This window comes from Oncorhynchus keta, chromosome 22 (genome assembly GCF_023373465.1).
Source record: "Oncorhynchus keta strain PuntledgeMale-10-30-2019 chromosome 22, Oket_V2, whole genome shotgun sequence".
Classification (NCBI taxonomy): Eukaryota; Metazoa; Chordata; class Actinopteri; order Salmoniformes; family Salmonidae; genus Oncorhynchus; species Oncorhynchus keta.
The window spans coordinates 23,918,195-23,935,919 of NC_068442.1; the positions used below are offsets into that span (position 1 = coordinate 23,918,195).

The 17,725-nt window shown below is 42.8% G+C and overlaps 2 protein-coding genes across 3 annotated transcripts in view; one reads left to right on the forward strand and one right to left on the reverse strand.

Moving 5' to 3' along the window:
- LOC118401208 (zinc finger protein 710-like) overlaps positions 1 to 4,950 on the forward strand; it is a 7,953-nt gene extending 3,003 nt beyond the window's left edge. The window contains exons 2-5 of one of the 2 annotated variants that reach the window (XM_035798518.2): positions 1 to 867; positions 2,050 to 2,241; positions 2,328 to 2,502; positions 2,970 to 4,950. The exon at positions 1 to 867 is cut by the window's left edge and continues 669 nt beyond it. In XM_035798518.2, coding sequence (XP_035654411.1) covers positions 1 to 867; positions 2,050 to 2,241; positions 2,328 to 2,502; positions 2,970 to 3,133 — 1,398 coding nt within the window. In that variant the 3' untranslated portion in view covers positions 3,134 to 4,950. The remainder of the gene's footprint in view (positions 868 to 2,049; positions 2,242 to 2,327; positions 2,503 to 2,969) is intronic. The other variant, XM_035798519.2, reaches the window with a different exon arrangement.
- Positions 4,951 to 5,326: 376 nt separating this feature from the next.
- Positions 5,327 to 14,106, reverse strand: LOC118401209 (isocitrate dehydrogenase [NADP], mitochondrial-like). Its single transcript, XM_052474934.1, has 11 exons — positions 13,906 to 14,106; positions 10,397 to 10,488; positions 9,562 to 9,727; positions 9,203 to 9,363; positions 8,980 to 9,123; positions 8,486 to 8,622; positions 7,020 to 7,171; positions 6,772 to 6,884; positions 6,370 to 6,467; positions 5,901 to 5,993; positions 5,327 to 5,721 (listed from the first exon to the last, which is right to left on the reverse strand). The coding sequence occupies exons 1-11, from the start codon at positions 14,018 to 14,020 to the stop codon at positions 5,637 to 5,639; spliced, it is 1,356 nt and encodes a 451-aa protein (XP_052330894.1). The 5' UTR covers positions 14,021 to 14,106; the 3' UTR covers positions 5,327 to 5,636.
- Positions 14,107 to 17,725: the final 3,619 nt, after the last annotated feature.

The window sequence follows — 17,725 nt, forward strand, 5'->3', positions numbered from 1 at the left end:
GAAGAAGGAGTGTTGAACCTCAAGACTGGAGGAGACAGGGGACACAGTCCCAGTCCCGTTATGAACCGCTACTTTGAGTCCAGCGAGGTGTCCTATGAGTCTGCTGACATGGCCGTGGGGGACTATGACGAGGGCAGCCAGGGAATGTTGTGGGCTGCAGATGCTGAGGGGATAGCCAGGCGCATGCAGATCGACCGGCTGGACGTCAACGTCCAGATAGATGAGTCCTACTGTGTGGATGTGGGAGAGGGCCTGAAGAGATGGAAGTGCCGCATGTGTGAGAAGTCGTATACCTCCAAGTACAACCTGGTCACCCACATCCTGGGCCACAACGGCATTAAGCCCCATGAGTGCCTGCACTGCGGCAAGCTGTTCAAGCAGCCCAGCCACCTCCAGACCCACCTGCTCACCCACCAGGGCACCCGGCCACACAAGTGCACCGTGTGTAAGAAGGCCTTCACCCAGACCAGCCACCTGAAGAGGCACATGCTGCAGCACTCGGACGTCAAGCCCTACAGCTGCCGCTTCTGTGGCCGAGGCTTTGCCTACCCCAGCGAGCTCCGGTCCCACGAGAACAAACACGAAAACGGCCACTGCCATGTGTGTTCCCAGTGTGCCATGGAGTTCCCCACCCACGCCTACCTGAAGCGCCACCAGACCAGTCACCAGGGCCCCACCACCTACCAGTGCACTGAGTGCAACAAGTCCTTTGCCTACCGCAGCCAGCTGCAGAACCACCTCATGAAGCATCAGAACGTAAGGCCCTACGTCTGCCCAGAGTGTGGAATGGAGTTTGTCCAGATCCATCACCTCAAGCAGCATTCCCTCACTCACAAGGTACTGACACCACAGACCCTCGCCGACCAGGTACTAAAACCCCACTGACTTGATATTCCATATATTACATTATTCTGTACCAACCCCTGTTCTAACTCCAGCTCAGAGTATCAGGGTAGTCCAGGCTCTCACAGGGTCACCCAGGGGTCACACCAGCTCTAGAAGGTCATCAAGATCTCCGCTTCTTATGAATCACACATTTCTTGATTGATGCGATAAACTCTGAGAAAACATCCATAGCATGCTTCTCACTGAACAACACTCTCTGAGCTGTTTCTATGAATTCCCAGTAACTTGAATTAATTAACAGGCAGAGACAGACAGGGTTAGGTGAACTCAGAGGTATATCAAAATACCTAAAGGCTGTTATTCCTATTGCCTGAACCAGTTGCAATGTAAACATAGCCTTCAAAATGCTTGGTTTGTTATGTTTGGTTTGACCTAATCCAGCATGTGCTTTGTGCTGTGTGTTGTCATACAAACACATACCACCCTTCATGTCTGATGCTACATTCTATGCTTTGATCCACAGGAGGTTGGTGGCACCTTAATTAGGGAGGACGGGCTCGTGGTAATGACTGGAGTGGAATAGGTGGAATGGTATCAAATACATCAAACACAAGGTTTGATGCCATTCCATTAGCTTCGTTCCAGCCATTATTATGAGCCATCCTCCCCTCAGCAGCCTCCACTGCTCTGATCTCTACACTGATTCATCCTAGGCGTAGAGCCTCAGTCGGAGAAATTGTAGTGTCACATTGACAGGGCATTTACTTAAATATTGGCTTACAGATATTGTCACAAACAATTAGATTTCTTTTTTAGCGTTCATCAAAATGTAGGTGTATCCAAACATTCATGTTAATGTTTTAACATGCTTTTCAATACTACTCATGCACCTTTCCATATTGTGAGAGGATCACAAGCTTAGAGAGCCAACACTTGGTGGTGCTAACGTGTATGTATCAAGTTGCTGCCATTATGCAAGGATTTCACATCTACCCTACAGCAGTTACACCTCTTGACCTATGATGTCTGTGTGTTTTTGTGTGAAAGCTTGATTGTCTGATAAATTACTATAACAACCACCAATCTTAGTGTTAATTTCAACGTGCAACTTGCTGTTCAAACCGTAACTTGCTGTTTATCAACAATAAACCCAACTTTATTCAACCAAATTAATTAAAGAGCCAATCCTCTTTATTTTCCCAGAGTATGAAGGAATTCAAATGTGATGTGTGTGCCCGGGAGTTCACCCTTTCTGCTAACCTCAAGAGGCACATGCTGATCCACGCCAGCATCAGGCCCTTCCAGTGTCACGTCTGCTTCAAGACCTTTGTCCAGAAACAGACCCTCAAAACACACATGATCGTCCACCTGCCTGTCAAGCCTTTCAAATGCAAGGTCAGAAGAGCTCTCTATAGACAGCATGGGTTGAGTTCCACTGCTTCTAGAGTGTTGAGATTGAGTGTTGTTCTCTTGTGTTCCAGGTGTGTGGCAAATCTTTCAACAGAATGTACAACCTCCTGGGCCACATGCACCTCCACGCTGGCAGCAAGCCCTTCAAGTGTCCTTACTGCTCCAGCAAGTTCAACCTGAAGGGCAATCTGAGCCGACACATGAAGGTCAAACACGGCATCCTGGACGCTTCACCAGACGGACAAGGTGACTAACAATATTCATTGATACTATTCTTCAGTTATGTACCTTGTTATTTATGATTTGATCTTGAATTAGCTAATTCAGTTATGTGATTTTTGTTTCTTGGGATAGAATGTTTATACACTAGACATTTCAGTGGGCTCTGTGTTTCATTGTGTTTTTAGTCAGTCTGCCCTTAATGCACTTTAACTCAGCATGTATGTAATCTACTGACAAGTGTTTTGGTGCTTCTCTTCCACTCCCCTCCCTCTGTGTTTCGCAAATATAGAAGTGCTTGGACTAGACATGCCGGTCTCTATCGGTAGAGAGGGATAGGGAGGCAGGGGAGCACTGTACTGTCCTCTATGAGGCCGGGAGTAGCTGTGTGTGTGGGGGTGTGTGGTTGTGTAGACAGGATGGGCTCGTATGTTCGTGTGTGTGTGTGTCGACAGGATGGGCTCATGTGTGTGTCTGTGTATTTCCTTCCTCAGCCCCCCCTGACATAGAGAACCAGGAGGACTATGACGAAGACAACTTTGAATTCAGTGAACGAGAGAACCTGGCCAGTAACAACACACCAGACATCGCTAAACTGTCTGAAATTGAGTATTATAGCAGCTACGCCAAGGGTGCAGGGCGCTACAAAACTGCATGAATGATTAAAAGACCCCATATTGAGTAGAAATGTAAACTAATAAAGGAAGTTAGTGCCACTAGCAGCTGACAGCAATGTGATGAGCTTTTACTCACTGTAAGGGCATGATATAAAGTGGTGGAGTCTGCCCATTCGTATACACTGGAATCTGTTCTCTCGCTCCGGCATTCATTGGGAGTAAGAGACAGGTCATTTGGGATTGTAGATTTCTCATCGGTCTGTTTGTTTTGTGCTGAAATGTGACTTCAGCTCTAGCTGCCACAACATTGTGATTGATAAATGTAGTGTTCACAGGAAAAAGGGGTCATATCTGAAAATAAACCATCATCCAAACCTCTGGGAGAGACATACTCAACATACATCCCCAGAGGTGGCCTAACTCTGTAAGCACACTTTGTAGGGAAACACCCATATGGTACCGACGTGGCTCAGTTGGTTGCGTACGGTACTTGCAACACCAGGATTGTGGGATCAATTTCCACGGCGGACCAGTACGAAAATGTAATCACTCACTACTGTAAGTCACTCACTACTGTAAATCGCTCTGGACAAGAGTGTCTGCTAAATGACTAAAATGTAATAGTAAAATGCACTTACTCATTCAGAGCCATCCCCCAGTAAGTCTGTGTGGGTAAATTAGAATACAGCTGAGTATTATTGCTTTTATTAACATATATAACAATGCATACAAGCCAGTCAAGTAAATGTGTCCTCTGTTCACGTCACTTACCAAAGCTGATAACATTCAAGCAGTTCTCATGATGGTTAGCCAACCAACTTTTATTTTTATTTACTTCTCTGTTTTACTTTTATACTGTGAGTAGTTTCAACTACAGTTCTAGGTTTAGATAACATAGGATGCTCATTTCATATTCTGTTGTATTTGAAATGTGCAGAAAGAATCATTCGGCCAGTGTCATTCAGACTCCTCGAGTTGGCTGGTTCTGCACGTCATCACTTTATGGCCCCATGTTACTAGCTTGATTTGAAGTGTCTGCATTGGCAGACATTTTGTTATTGATCCCAAGTTAAATAATTCTACTGATGCAGCCCACATCTTTAAGTGAGCTAAAAGCAAAATAAAATATGTTCGAATTGACCTTCTGATGTAGCCACCATGTGCCAAAGAATCTGACCAATGTTGGGCCACATTGCCAAAGCCTACAGCTGAGGGCAATAGAAGTCTAGAGGCACCCACTCTCCGCTTTGTAGAGCTGGGACATTTAATTTCACGTCCCCCAATAGCAGACTTCATGCAATTACTTTTTATGCTTCATGCTCCCCCAGTAGATTTTTCCAAACGATTACCACTGAGAAGACACTAGTGCAGTTTTCTTAGGATCCTTCACAATTCATGCAAGCCTTTATGGAACAGACTGCAACATTTCTCAAACGCAAACACAGCCCCTGCATACTCATTGTGGTTTTGATGGGTGAATCGCAACAGGATCTGTCCTAAAAAACTTTAGACAGAAATAAAGTGCCCTTGTGTCTCCAGGACTGTGCCATCCATCATGCTACACACTGGTCTAAAGTGATGAACAACAACCTCCCAACATGTGACAGGGCCACAGACCGAGCAGAAAATGACTTGGGAAATTCCCTATATATTGTTTCCCCCTGTGCTTCGCTTTAAAACCACCTGCAAACTAGGTATATATATATATGCAAGGTTTATTTTGAATTGTACACATTTGCAGCTAAAAGCTGAATTGCTGCATACATAGGCCTACGTACATTAAGAGATGTAGTATACAACATTGCAGTGATGCAGTCTCAAAGTAAGGCATAGATAGGGCTGTTGTAGTACCTGCCAGTCTGAGTAGAGGGAAAGTTCAGTTTGTGACTATCGGGTAGATTTGCCACAGACATGGCCTCTTGTCTGAAGCAGCCATTTGTTGTAACACCATTATGGTATCCATACACAATGTTGATATAGTGTGCTTAATATACAAAATGCTCATTTTTGTGGGGGATAACAAACACCTCTAGTGATGAAACAAATGGAGAAAAAAAAACAAGATCTGGAACTTGAATGGCTTTCTGTGTTACACATTGGTGTGGAAATATGCTGTTGATAGAAATTTTAAAATGTGTACCAGACAATACTGTAAAATAATAAATTTATTTTAAAACTTTAAAATCAGTGTGCACTTTATCTTACAAGATTAAAATGGAGGCAGAACACAAGCATAGGATCCAACAAGGAAGATTTATTAGCAAATATTCTTGACATGGCCTTCAAGTTTCTTCCAAGGTATAATACAGTACTTCACATATAAATATAACCTCGGAGACATGGGGAAAGAAGGTTGAAGGAGTGCTAGATGGAACAGAGCTCTGAATAGAAGGACCTAATCGGGTACACTGAATAATGCTCTACAGATGACTTCTTCCTTCAGACAATACGCATGTGGATATCTTGACCTAAATTAAAAACGAGGTACAAAAACAAAATGACATTTGTCATTTGCAGGCTAGCTGTACTCCAAATTTAAATCCTTCATTTGCCCAGGGCTTTGTCCAGGTTGTTCTTGATGGCATCCAGGAAGTCCTCAGTGTTGACGTAGTGTACATTCAGCTTGCATCTGTAATCACAGATCAGAACATAAGTTACTCAGTCCTCAGTCAGGACCCTGTCCCTGAGACAGAATCATGCAAACTTCCAATAAGGAAATAGGAACCCCCCCCTCGATTATAATACAATCCATGCATTAATGAACATGTTAGATCAAGAATTTTGTCAACGCAAGAGTAAGGAGCTCACTTGGAAAGTCCGTGAATGCAGCCGGCGAGGTCCTTAGTCATAACACCACTCTCAACGGTCTCCACACATACCTTCTCCAGAGTCAGGGCGAACCTGCAGGTCAAACAGACAAGATTCAGTAATGGGCAAAACAATTGGCTTGTGAATATAAAAACACTGCCAATTTCCTGGCAAACACCAATTTATTTATTTTACCTTCATTTAACTAGGCAAGTCAGTTAAGAACAAATTCTTATTTTCAATGACGGCCTAGGAACAGTGGGTTAACTGCCTGTTCAGGGGCAGAAGGACAGATTTGTACCATGTCAGCTCGGGGATTCGAACTTGCAACCTTTCAGTTACTAGTCTAACGCTCTAACCACTAGGCTACCCTGCTGCCCCAATGGAATAGGACACTGGGACAGTACACCATTATATAGTTAGTGACAATATTAGTTTAAAAAAATGACACAATGCATTAATTTCATACTTGATCAGGTCAGGGTTCCCATCAAGTTTACCCCGATGCTCAAGCCCTCTGGTCCAGGCAAAGATGCTGGCAATGGGGTTGGTACTGGTCGGGTTTCCCTAAAGGTGGATACAGAAGGGATAAAGTTAGGTTACAGTTTACCAGTGGAAATACAGATACTTTACAGATTATGTAAAAGCATGGACAACATAACTCCAATAATCCCATGTTGATGGATCATTTCCTTCATCCTATGAAGTCATTCTGGCAGCATATTGTCCACCACAAGATGACACTGTTCACATAAAAGACATTCAAATAGAGCCACTGAAATTGGACTGGTGTACGTACCACGGAAGATGATTTATGCTTCTCGAAATATGAATCTTGGGCTGTAATGAAAGTTAGTAGAATGAGTCTAACCTTCTGGTGCTCGCGGTAGTGTCTGGTCACTGTGCCGTGGGCTGCCTCAGCCTCAATGGTCTTACCATCGGGACATACCAGCACTGACGTCATCAGACCCAGAGAGCCGAAACCTACGGAGCCCAAATAGTATGTCCATCACCCATAGTCTGATATAGGACTCTTAATCTAATCTCTACGGCACTCAACATTTGGATCATAATTTCTATTCCATTTGAAATTAGACTGAGGTGTTCCTAATCCCTCACCCTGAGCCAGGATGTCAGACTGTACATCTCCATCGTAGTTCTTGCAGGCCCACACGAAGGCACCATCGGACTTCAGCACCTGGGCAACCATGTCATCAATGAGCCTGTGCTCGTACCAGATCTTCAGCTTGTCAAACTCTGGCTTGTAATTCCTATGGACACAAAACACATGGTAGTGTGAGAGCACTGCATTAAACATAACCTGGGTAATTTGGGTCCTGGATGCTGAAGCAGCATTCCAGCTGGGTGTATAACAAACAATATACCCCTTGGTATGGCACAAAACTACTTGTTTACTGTTATATTTATGTTGGCAACAAGTTTAAGCAGTAAGGCACCTTGGGGTTTTGTGTTATATGGTCAATATACCACAGCTAAGGGCTGTATCCAGGCATTCACGTTGTGGCTAAGAGCCCTAAGGAGTATTTTTAAGCAATAAAACCCGAGGGGGTGTGGTATATAGCACAGCTAAGGTATGTTCTTTTCGCACGATGCAATGCAGAGTGCTTGGATACAGCCCTTAGCCACAGTGTATATAGAGCACCACCGTATGAGTCATAATACCCACAAAACATAGAGGTCAAACAGGGAAATGGTTCCAATGGTCTTTCCACCATTCATCTTTCCCCATAGGGAACTTCAGAAACACTTCAAATAAGGGCTGGGTGTCGTGTAGGCTTACCCTGGCGTGACGTTTTGATAACCATGTCAATCTAGGAAAATGTGACTTTTCAATATAGTTGCCTGTATTTACCCATCCCCCAAAATGAAATGCTAATTAGCCACTAATGTGGCTATCATAAAGAACTACAAATTCCATGAAGATCTGGACGAGACCGCCGAATCGAGGCAAAAGTAAGAATCTCAAAGATCAGCTGACATCACATAGTTAAATGTAGTAATGAATAAATTGGCAACATTTCTTTAAATGGAAAATTCTGTGAACTGTGTTGTGCAAGTTTTAAACAGACACAAAACCTGTGGGCAAAGGTGTCAGCTAAAATATGACATGCAGGAGCTTGCAGGAATTTGTAGTTTTGCATGATGTCTACTGATGCCAAATAGCATTTCAGAATCTCAGTAAATAGAGCATTATAACGCCTCTGCTCTATATCACATAGCCCCGAGGTCAAGGTGCCTTATTGCTATTATAAGCTGGTTACCAACATAAGTAGAGCAGTAAAAACAAATGTTTGGTCATACCCGTGGTATACAGTCTGATATACCACAGCTTTTAGCCAATTAGCATTCAGAGCTCAAACCACCCAGTTTATAGTGGCCAATATGCTAGAAATCCAATATTAGACTTTAGTTAATAAAGTGTGCATGGCTGAGGTACTGGTATTTCACTGCCCAATTGTTTTATATTCACAGGTCTAGAATCCTGTTTCAACCAATCAGTATCCAGGACCACAGCCCAATAGATGTTGAAGCTAATGAGATCATAAAAAGCAACAAATACTAACGCCTGGTAGATTTCCTCAAAGATGTCCTTGAATCTGCCATCATAAGCTTTGAGAATGGTGTTCTTGGTGCTCAGATAGAGGGGCCACTTCTTGCCAATGGCGTACTGGAAGCAGCTATGTGCAAAGCCTGAAATAGACTGATGGGATAGAAAGTGTACAAAGGTCTCCACTAGCGTAACATGTAGGTCATATGAGCAGCAGTAAGAGGTTAACAACCTTCTACCTCTTAACCCTCAACTAGCCCCCAATTCACACTTCCATTTCCACTAGACAAGTTGAAAGTCTGCCACATGACCTCTGACGGCATAAAATCAAACAAAATCCTGCTTGTGATGGCAAACAAAGAGTATTAAGGCATGTTTACAGGAGGCCAACTCACTCCATTCACTACTGCTATAATTTCACGAAGGGAAAAATATGTGGCAAAATAATAGTGTGACAAATTATAATACAATATATCTAGTTGGCAAAACAAACCACATTGCTGAACTCACCTCATCTGTGTTGTACATGCCCATTCCACAGCCACCTCCAGGGAACTTGTAGACCTCCCACTCCTGGCCTTTGCTCCCATCAGTAGGAGAGAAGACCATCTTGAAAGTGCCTGGTTGGCTGACAACAAAGTCTGTTGCTCTGTACTGTAAAACAATGTATCGGTTACAAATAACACAATGAAGATACAAATATTAAAATGGCTCCAATTTAGAAGGAACTGACCTGGTCCCCAAAGGCATGTCTGCCAATGGTGATGGGCTGTGTCCAACCTGGAACAAGCCTGGGAATGTTCTTGCAGATGATTGGCTCACGGAAGACTGTGCCTCCCAGGATGTTCCTGATGGTTCCATTGGGGCTCTTCCACATCTTTTTCAGTTTGAACTCTGATGGTAAATGACAGTTCTCACAAAACATCAACATTTAAAACACCAACCATAGGTTCCTATTGTCGGGTTAACTACAAAAATAGTGTAATGTGTGATTGCTCTCTAAGCCAAGCGACCCTTAAAGGGAGCATTTGGAGAGGGAATTAAACCTTTATAGCAAAATATAAAAACACTGCTTATATGCTATTCAATTACCTTCTACTCTTTGTTCGTCAGGAGTGATGGTGGCACATTTAACAGCGACATGGTACTTCTGGGTGGCAATGGCAGAGTCGATGGTGACCTGGTCGTCAGTCTGGTCACGGTATGGCAGACCCAGGTCGTAGTACTTCAGCTCCACATCCACATTGGAGAGGATGAGCTGGAAAAGCAGAACATAGTGACAGGAATCAGAACTCATTCTTTCTTTACATTGTCAAATGCTCTACAGGATTTCAGACACTGTTTATGTCAGTGAACTTAGAATGGACGTGCTTTAGTCAATGGACGCACCCCAGTCCAAGCACATAAGGGTCAGAATTCCAGGCTGTATTACAACCGGACGTGATTGGGAGTCCCACAGGGCAGAGCACAATTGGCCCAGTGTCGCCCGGGTTAGGCAGTCATCATAAATAAGAATTTGTTCTTAACTGACTTGCCTAGTTAAAAGGTCAAATACAAAAACAGTAATGTTTACAAGAACAATCTTTAAAAATACTATAACTTAATGCAATATAGATTGCACCATATCTATTGATAGATGTAATAATCATATCTTCATTCATGTATAGTGTGATATTGTTTTACGTGGGGGACAATACACATTTAAAATTGTCAGAAAAAAAAGGTAATGTTCTTTTCTCCCATGAAGCTCCATGTTCAGACTGAGCCATCTGCTCTCTCCAGAGGTGAGTAGCCAATGGGTGACAAAACTTACAAAAAACCCTCCTCCCACATCATACAGACAATCTCCTTACACTCAGGCACATACTCATTCACTCTGAATCTACACAGACACCACTGTCGTCCCCCTCCCCTCCAAGTTCAGCACCTTCTCTTTGATGAACTCCCAGATGATCCTGGTCATCTCATCTCCATCCATCTCCACCACAGGCTGGGACACCTTGATGCGCTTGTCCCCATCTGTCCAAAATAAAAAGAAAATGTACATTAAATGGAGACTGCCTGTCGTCACAATTGTGACCTACACACATTAGTAAGGAGCACGTTAGCGTGTTTTCACCACAAAAACGGCTGAGCAACCAGTCACTGATTATAGCTTATTACGACATACAATTATATATAACAATAATACATCTGTTTGACTGGCAACATGGCTCCCGAAGAACTATGACAACCAATACTACATACTGGAATATTTTGTTTGACATGGTCTCTATGAATAGCCTATACGGCGTCTAAAGGTCTCAGGAGATGTTCCCTGAATAGGCTCATGCCGTTTGTGAGGGTTCAAGAAACAGTTGGTTCTAAATTAGGGGAGTCGTGTGATCAAAGTCACCTCATCCTACAAAGAGACTGCACTTTCATTTAGACTTCATGGCTTCACCTCTCCATGGACAGTAACATATTCAGCTCTCTTCATGCCAATACATACAGAATATTGACAGCAAGACATTTCTATTTTCATTCATCTGTAGCTGCCATGAATCTTTCCCTTTGATTCACCCAGACTAGTAGTCCAATTATCTAGTAAAACAAGTCTCTGCTCCCACACTGCTCTGCCCTTTAGTGTCCCTGGGAGAAGGCAGGCCCTCAACCACTCTCCCAGCTAGACCATGCAGTGGAGACAGAGTGGAAGAGGGGCGGTGCAGGGAATCAAGTGACTTTCTAATGTTCCTGCCAAGTCTATGCTTCCACTGCTCCCCATGACATCCAAGAATAGTGTTTATACTTGAGAAACAAAATGGCGGTATCCAGCGGAATGATGAAATAACACCATCACGTGGATCTATGCTGTATGACAACCTTGATACCAAGTATACACACGAACATGAGACCTTTACTGCAACTATGTACCTGTCAAAACAACCTACTCACAACTCAGTTGGACATGAACAAACCCCCGCAGCAAAAGAGACTGTAAAACAAGGCCCATATAGGCTAACCTTGCCCGCAAGCAACGACCTGGGTATATATACTGACTGATCGCCTAATTCTTTCTCCCGCAAGCCTGTTAGCTTCATCCATTGAGAGACAATAGTTTACTTTGCGTGAAGAGCCAATTGTGATAGGCAAGGATTAGGTTATCCTTTATAATACCGTAGTGAACACGTAGCAGAACTCAGATGTGTTTTGAGCACAAGTTTACCAGGTGTGAAAAGCATACAGACACCAGGTGAAGCCTGAATGAGAAAGATTTACCCCCCCAGCTGTGTCTTGCTGCAATGTATAATGGGTAGAGATATATATATATTTTTAAAGCCAGCTGGCTAAAACAGTCACTTTTACTGAAACATTGATTAATGTGCACTGTCCCTATAAAAAAATAAAAAATAAACTCACTCATTTTATTTTTTTTTTTTTTAAAGCTGATGATTTTGGCTAAATTACAGAACACCTAAATCCATCTGCACAAGCAGTATAGATCAAATTACCTGCAGACATCAGTCTGTAGGGGGATGGGTGAAAGGTGATTGATTATATGCCGTTTCTAACAGCTAAGTGGAATATGTAGTGACAGCTGAACTTTTCGAAGGTCAACACCTTCGCTATGCATATTCTGCTAGTTAAAATCTGTTATGATTGTGTTTATGGTCATTTTAAACCATATTACTAAAATGTAGGCCCTATGTTCATAACTGCACTTGGCTACTCTAAGACACATTAAATTAGCAAATGAAAGTAGTCATTGATTTGAAGGGATTGTGTATGGTACAGAAATATGACCAAAACATGTGCCACTATGACTCCATTTTCTGTATTATTTATATCACTCAACTTTTAAACTAACATCTTATATCAATGATCTGTATTGCATGACCAGGCAGAAAAACATTGGTCCCAAGACATGAAAATGTGTCAAATAATGTCACACCAAAATACAATGACCCAAAAAAATACCCCATATTTTGAAACATTTTCCATTCATGATCATTGTTATATCTTTTAAATTTTTTATTTTACATCTGTCCTTAACCACAAGGGTATGTGACTGGATAGTGTGTTGCTTTAACAGGACCAAAGCCTTGAAACTATCTAGAGCCCCTCAATTTGATTCAATCCTCACATAACCTTATACAAACACAATCAGTGACTTCTGCAATCCGGTGAATATCAGGATCATGATTCAGAGACAGCTGACTGTAGAATGTGCAGACTGGGGAAGACGAACTGCCCTTCAATTGACCTGCTACTTTCTACAGTCCTTCAAAGTCAAATAGAGGGGGCAGGGCATTATAGGCCTTAAAGCTATCTAACAAAACAGCTAGCCTAAATACCATATTTTGGACTTTCTAATTTGAAAGTTATTCTGGAAGGTTATATAAGAGGACAAAGAGGGTCAAATGTATTTTTACAGTGCGTGTAAAACAGCTTCCTAGATCGACTCCACAGTTCAGACATGATTTAGTTATGCTGCTGCAGAAAATAGGATTTGGTGGGCCATTGAACACTTGTGGCAGCCATTGCAGAGCGTCCCACTATAGGCTGACCTTGTGGAAGTTTCTTAGCAAAAAAAGTAGCTAGCGCTCAAACAATGGAGGTGTAAACTTTTGAAAACTGTTTGGAGACAATTGTATCAATGTATATTCACTATTTCTAATTGATTGACACATTTCTACAGCGTGTTTACACAGCTCACATGCATGATTGGCATGGGCAGGTGGCTTGGAGTCTTCGATTCAATTGCTGCCAATTGGTTTGGTTGCGTGGCGAATGGAAATGGTCACATTTTAGATGAAACTATTTAGAGTATTTTACACCAATCTCGAGATATACTGTTAAATAAATCAGCCTATTTAATAGTATGTACATTCACTCTACTTTTTAGGCCAAAGCAAATGTGATTTATTTTTATGGCCAATAGTGACGCAGACAAAGAAATCTCCCTCGACCCTCTTATCTTCCCCTCGCTAGCGGTTTCTAGGGAAGGCAGCTGACTTTGCTTGCGAGGGGAGTTCATTTTGTGACAACTAACGATACCTAGCTCCATTCACCGAGCAAATGTGGGACTCTGCATTAATGGGATAATTTAGCGAACTGACGAATATTTCATTATGGTAGCAACAGTTACTTCACCAACAAACAATCCAAAACTGTCCAAATGTGGCGCAAGATGATGCCTAGCTAAAAGTAACGGCGAGAAAGCTAGACTACTAGCTAAGCTTGGGCTGGTCTACTTTCTTAGTTCACACATATGAACCAGAAAAAATGAGTGGGAAGCCTCGCTTCCTCTTCCGTCTATGGCTAGCTTCCACACAGTGAATAGGCCAACGTTATTTGACGGGGTTTTGCGTTAGGCATTATACATTCACTTTCTGTATGATTTTGTAAAATATCATGTAACCATGTTAAAGATCGGACATTTTGCTCAAAACTCACAGTTCCTCTGTTGCAAACTCTGGAAGGTTGCAGCTGGCGCGAGTACCGCGGGGTTTTTGGAGAAAGTGGCCGCCGACCTAGATAGAGAGCTGAGGACCTTCAAGTATCCAGCCATGGCTTGCCCAAATTACTAGCAGCTGATACCCGACAAAACTCCGAGCAAAGAAGGGTAGAAATGAAATGCCGCGCACTGCAATAGACGCAGCGCCTCCCCACTCTACGCGCTTGACGCTACGAAAAAAAAAGTGATAGAGGGAGGGACTTCTAATTGACCATCCCCAATCAGAAGAGTATTTATGACTTTCATTCTCGTCCTGCTGTCTAGACTCCAGATAAGGGTCAGTTCATTTTCGTTCATAGAGATGTATGGTACGAGATATGGTACTCCCTGTATATAGCCGCATTCAGGTGGTCTTTATTCCTCTGGTGTTATCATTTAAAATATTTCTTATTTTTTAACATAATTGGGAAAGAGCTCGTAAGTACGCATTTCACGGTAAAGTCTACACCTGTTGTATTCGGCGCATGTGACAAATACAATTTGATTTGATGTTAGAAGCCTGGACCTTCATACAGGCAGAATGTTACACGCTGCCATGCATAGATCGAATAGATTATAGATTATAGAGTGAATAGCCATGCCGCCATGTATCGACGTAATAGATTAAAGTGAATAGATGAGTATGTCTTTATGTAGGTATAATTGATTCTCAGCAGTAAGAGCAAAGGCACCTTGCTGGTAGTCCAAATTCAGTGTAGGTTATATATTATAAGGGTTGAATTATGACTGGTTTATGAAGCTGAAACAATCCTCTTACATTCCATATCCCCAGTCACCACTGTGAAGGGCCCTAATTTTAGCTGGGGCTGGTTACCATACTGGGAGAAAGAATGGGTAGTGTGTAGTCATGTGGGAGTGGAAGCTTGCAGCATATTAAAGTCCCTCAGCTCAGAGCAGCCAGGTCACCTCCCAAGGAAGAGGGAGCATTAAAGGACAAAAACACTGCACGACTTTGAAACTCAGAAGAACACAAATGTATCAATTTTCCGAATAGATGGGCATGTGGTTGGTTATCCTCTAGATACCTGGACAAGATGTTTGCTTTCATTTTCACTATTACAGTGATCTAGATGAAAGGTCAGTCAGAGAAGAGTCGGTGCTATGACATAATGTGATGACTTGAGTGAGCACCCAACCTTTGGACCCTTGGAATGTAAACAGTTTTGGAATACAGTTGGAATGCAGTTCAACCAATGACAGTTCAAATAGTCTAACAGAAGAAGAATCACCCAACAAAAGGCCCCACGGTACTAAGGTCAGGTACATATCTTTAGGGCACCTTCTGTTCTGGATGGCACACATAGTAGTCTCTCATCTCGTGACAGATTGTCAGTGCACACACGATTCGTGTCTGGGTTCAGAGATGACAGGGTCCAGTTTACCCACATCTCTCTAGGACACCCTAGTGAAATGTAAAAACATTTCAAATGATCTAAATCTAGCATAACATCCTGTATCACAATACAAACCAGTAAGAGAGAAAAATGTTTGACGTTCTACACTTATAGGATACATTTCTCCACGTGAAAGAGGTTATTTTTAATTAGGTAAGTCAGTTTAGAACAAATTATCTTTTACAACGACAGCCAGGAACAGTGGGTTAACTGCCTTGTTCAGGGGCAGAACGACAGAGTTTTACCTTGTCAGCTCGGGGATTCGATCTAGCAACCTTTTGGTTACTGGCCCAACCCTTTAACCACTAGACTACCTGCCACCCTTTATTTAAGTGTAGATGTCACCCAATAGGCAATATATAATTAATCACATTGCATAAATGTGGCCCAAGAAAGATGTTATCTCCTAAGTGTGGTTTTTATACAGTTGTAGGTCTTTGAAAAATCATTTGACACTCTGTTCTATCAGCCCTACCTGCTGGAATAAAATATGAATGCATTTGTAGAACCTGAGTGGGCCTAGAGTGACCTCTGCTGGATTGAATATTGTAGATTAAATGATAGGAAACCCATACAATTCATTAATACCAATATGATTCCACTCTTCGATTGGAGGTACTATGGCGGCTGGTTAGCTGGATGGCTTTGTTAAGTTAGCTAAGAAGATGAATTGTATTGTGTTGAAACAAAGGTTATCTGCGAGGATGGCAGAAATGGGGCTCCCGAGTGGTGCAGTGGTCTTAGGCACTGCATCTTAGTGCAAGAGGCATCACTGCAGTCCCCGGCTCAAATCCAGGCTACATCACATCTGGTCGTGATTGGGAGTCCCATAATGCAGTGTGCAATTGGCCCAGCGTCGGCCAGGTAAGGCCGTAATAAGAATTTGTTCATAATTGACTTGTCGAGTTAAAAACATTAAGAGGAGGACATGGTCAATTTTCATGTATGTTGTTGATAGCCAACATGGTATGTTGGCTATCAACAACAAGGCAACTCCTATGACTAATTGGGAATGGGACACAAGCGTAGGATTGATCACCCTGTCGCTGGCCACCTTTGGGGAGGGTGTATAGTGTGAAAGGCCGAAACACCCTAGGAACCAAAGGTACACTACTGACGATGCGCTCCCTAAATTTCACTAGGCTCACTGTTCATGAACTCTTGGAAGTGCTTGCACAAAGGATAGTAACATCTCATCCTGTGTTCTTGGAATCTGTCAGAAATGTATGATAATTGTCTTTGGAGACCGGCGGTTATGAAGAGCGAAAAGCAGCCCGGAAAGATGGCTAGTGGAGGAGACCCTGTTTCTTGGTCGGAAGCGGAGATGGGAAAGCAAGGAAGAAGGAGAGGAGCTGAGTGCAAAGGGAAACAGTGTGTCAAGGAAGATTGGCGCAAAGTGTGCTTAGAAAGTGAAGTTGATGAGTGAGGTGGCAGGTGTGGTGAAGATCCCCGAGTCTTTTCCCAATGGTTATGACAACAATGATTCTGGCCCAGTAGGAGTGACATTCTTGGAGAAAGTGGATCGCTGCCTTTTGGCTGACAAAGTCATGTTAGGATATGTCAGGTATCCTGTTAGAGCTTTTGTACCGAACCCACTATGGTGTTTCAGGTGCCATGCTTATGGTCATGTTATAGCAGTGTGTAGGAGGGATATTCCTAGATGTGAGGAGTGTGCAGGAGGGCATGGGACAGAGGAATGTGTTGTTTGGGTGAACAAGTTGTTCGTGTCAACTGTAGGGGTGCCAATATTACTGGGGAAGTGTGAAATAGGCAGGTTGAGGTGGCCAGTGCCAGAGAAGTACAGGTGTCGTATGCTGAGGCAGTGAAGAATGTAGAGGATGATGGATCAAGGTTGAGGGATCCTAAGAAGTTTGATGTGGGTGTGTATTTGCCATGCAATCACAACAAACAAATGCAGTAGTAAGTACAGCGATGTAAGTTAGGCTAGCTTTGCTCTGGCGAGAACACATTTTTGAAGTTGAGGACTTCTCCCCTCCTGACTGACTCACCATCTCAAGGTGATCAGTTCTATGTGTAGGCTAAAGCTTGCGCTGACTTTGTGTTTAGCCAAGCTGACAGCAGCTATCTAGCATAGCTTGGTGATGACTGAAGCTGGCTATCCAATCTAGCTGATATTTCTCTGTCAAATCGGTTATGGCAAGATAGCTTAAAGAGTAATATGAGAGGACTTAAGTGCTTCCATGGTTGGTCTGGCATGATGGACCTGATTACCACCAGGACTGGCCTAGCCTTTAGAATGAAACTATACACAGCAGTCAACACATATTACCATCTGATGATGATGAACTCTGTAAGTGAAATGCATTCAAACATCATTGCATTTGGTAAGAAACTGTTGAATGAC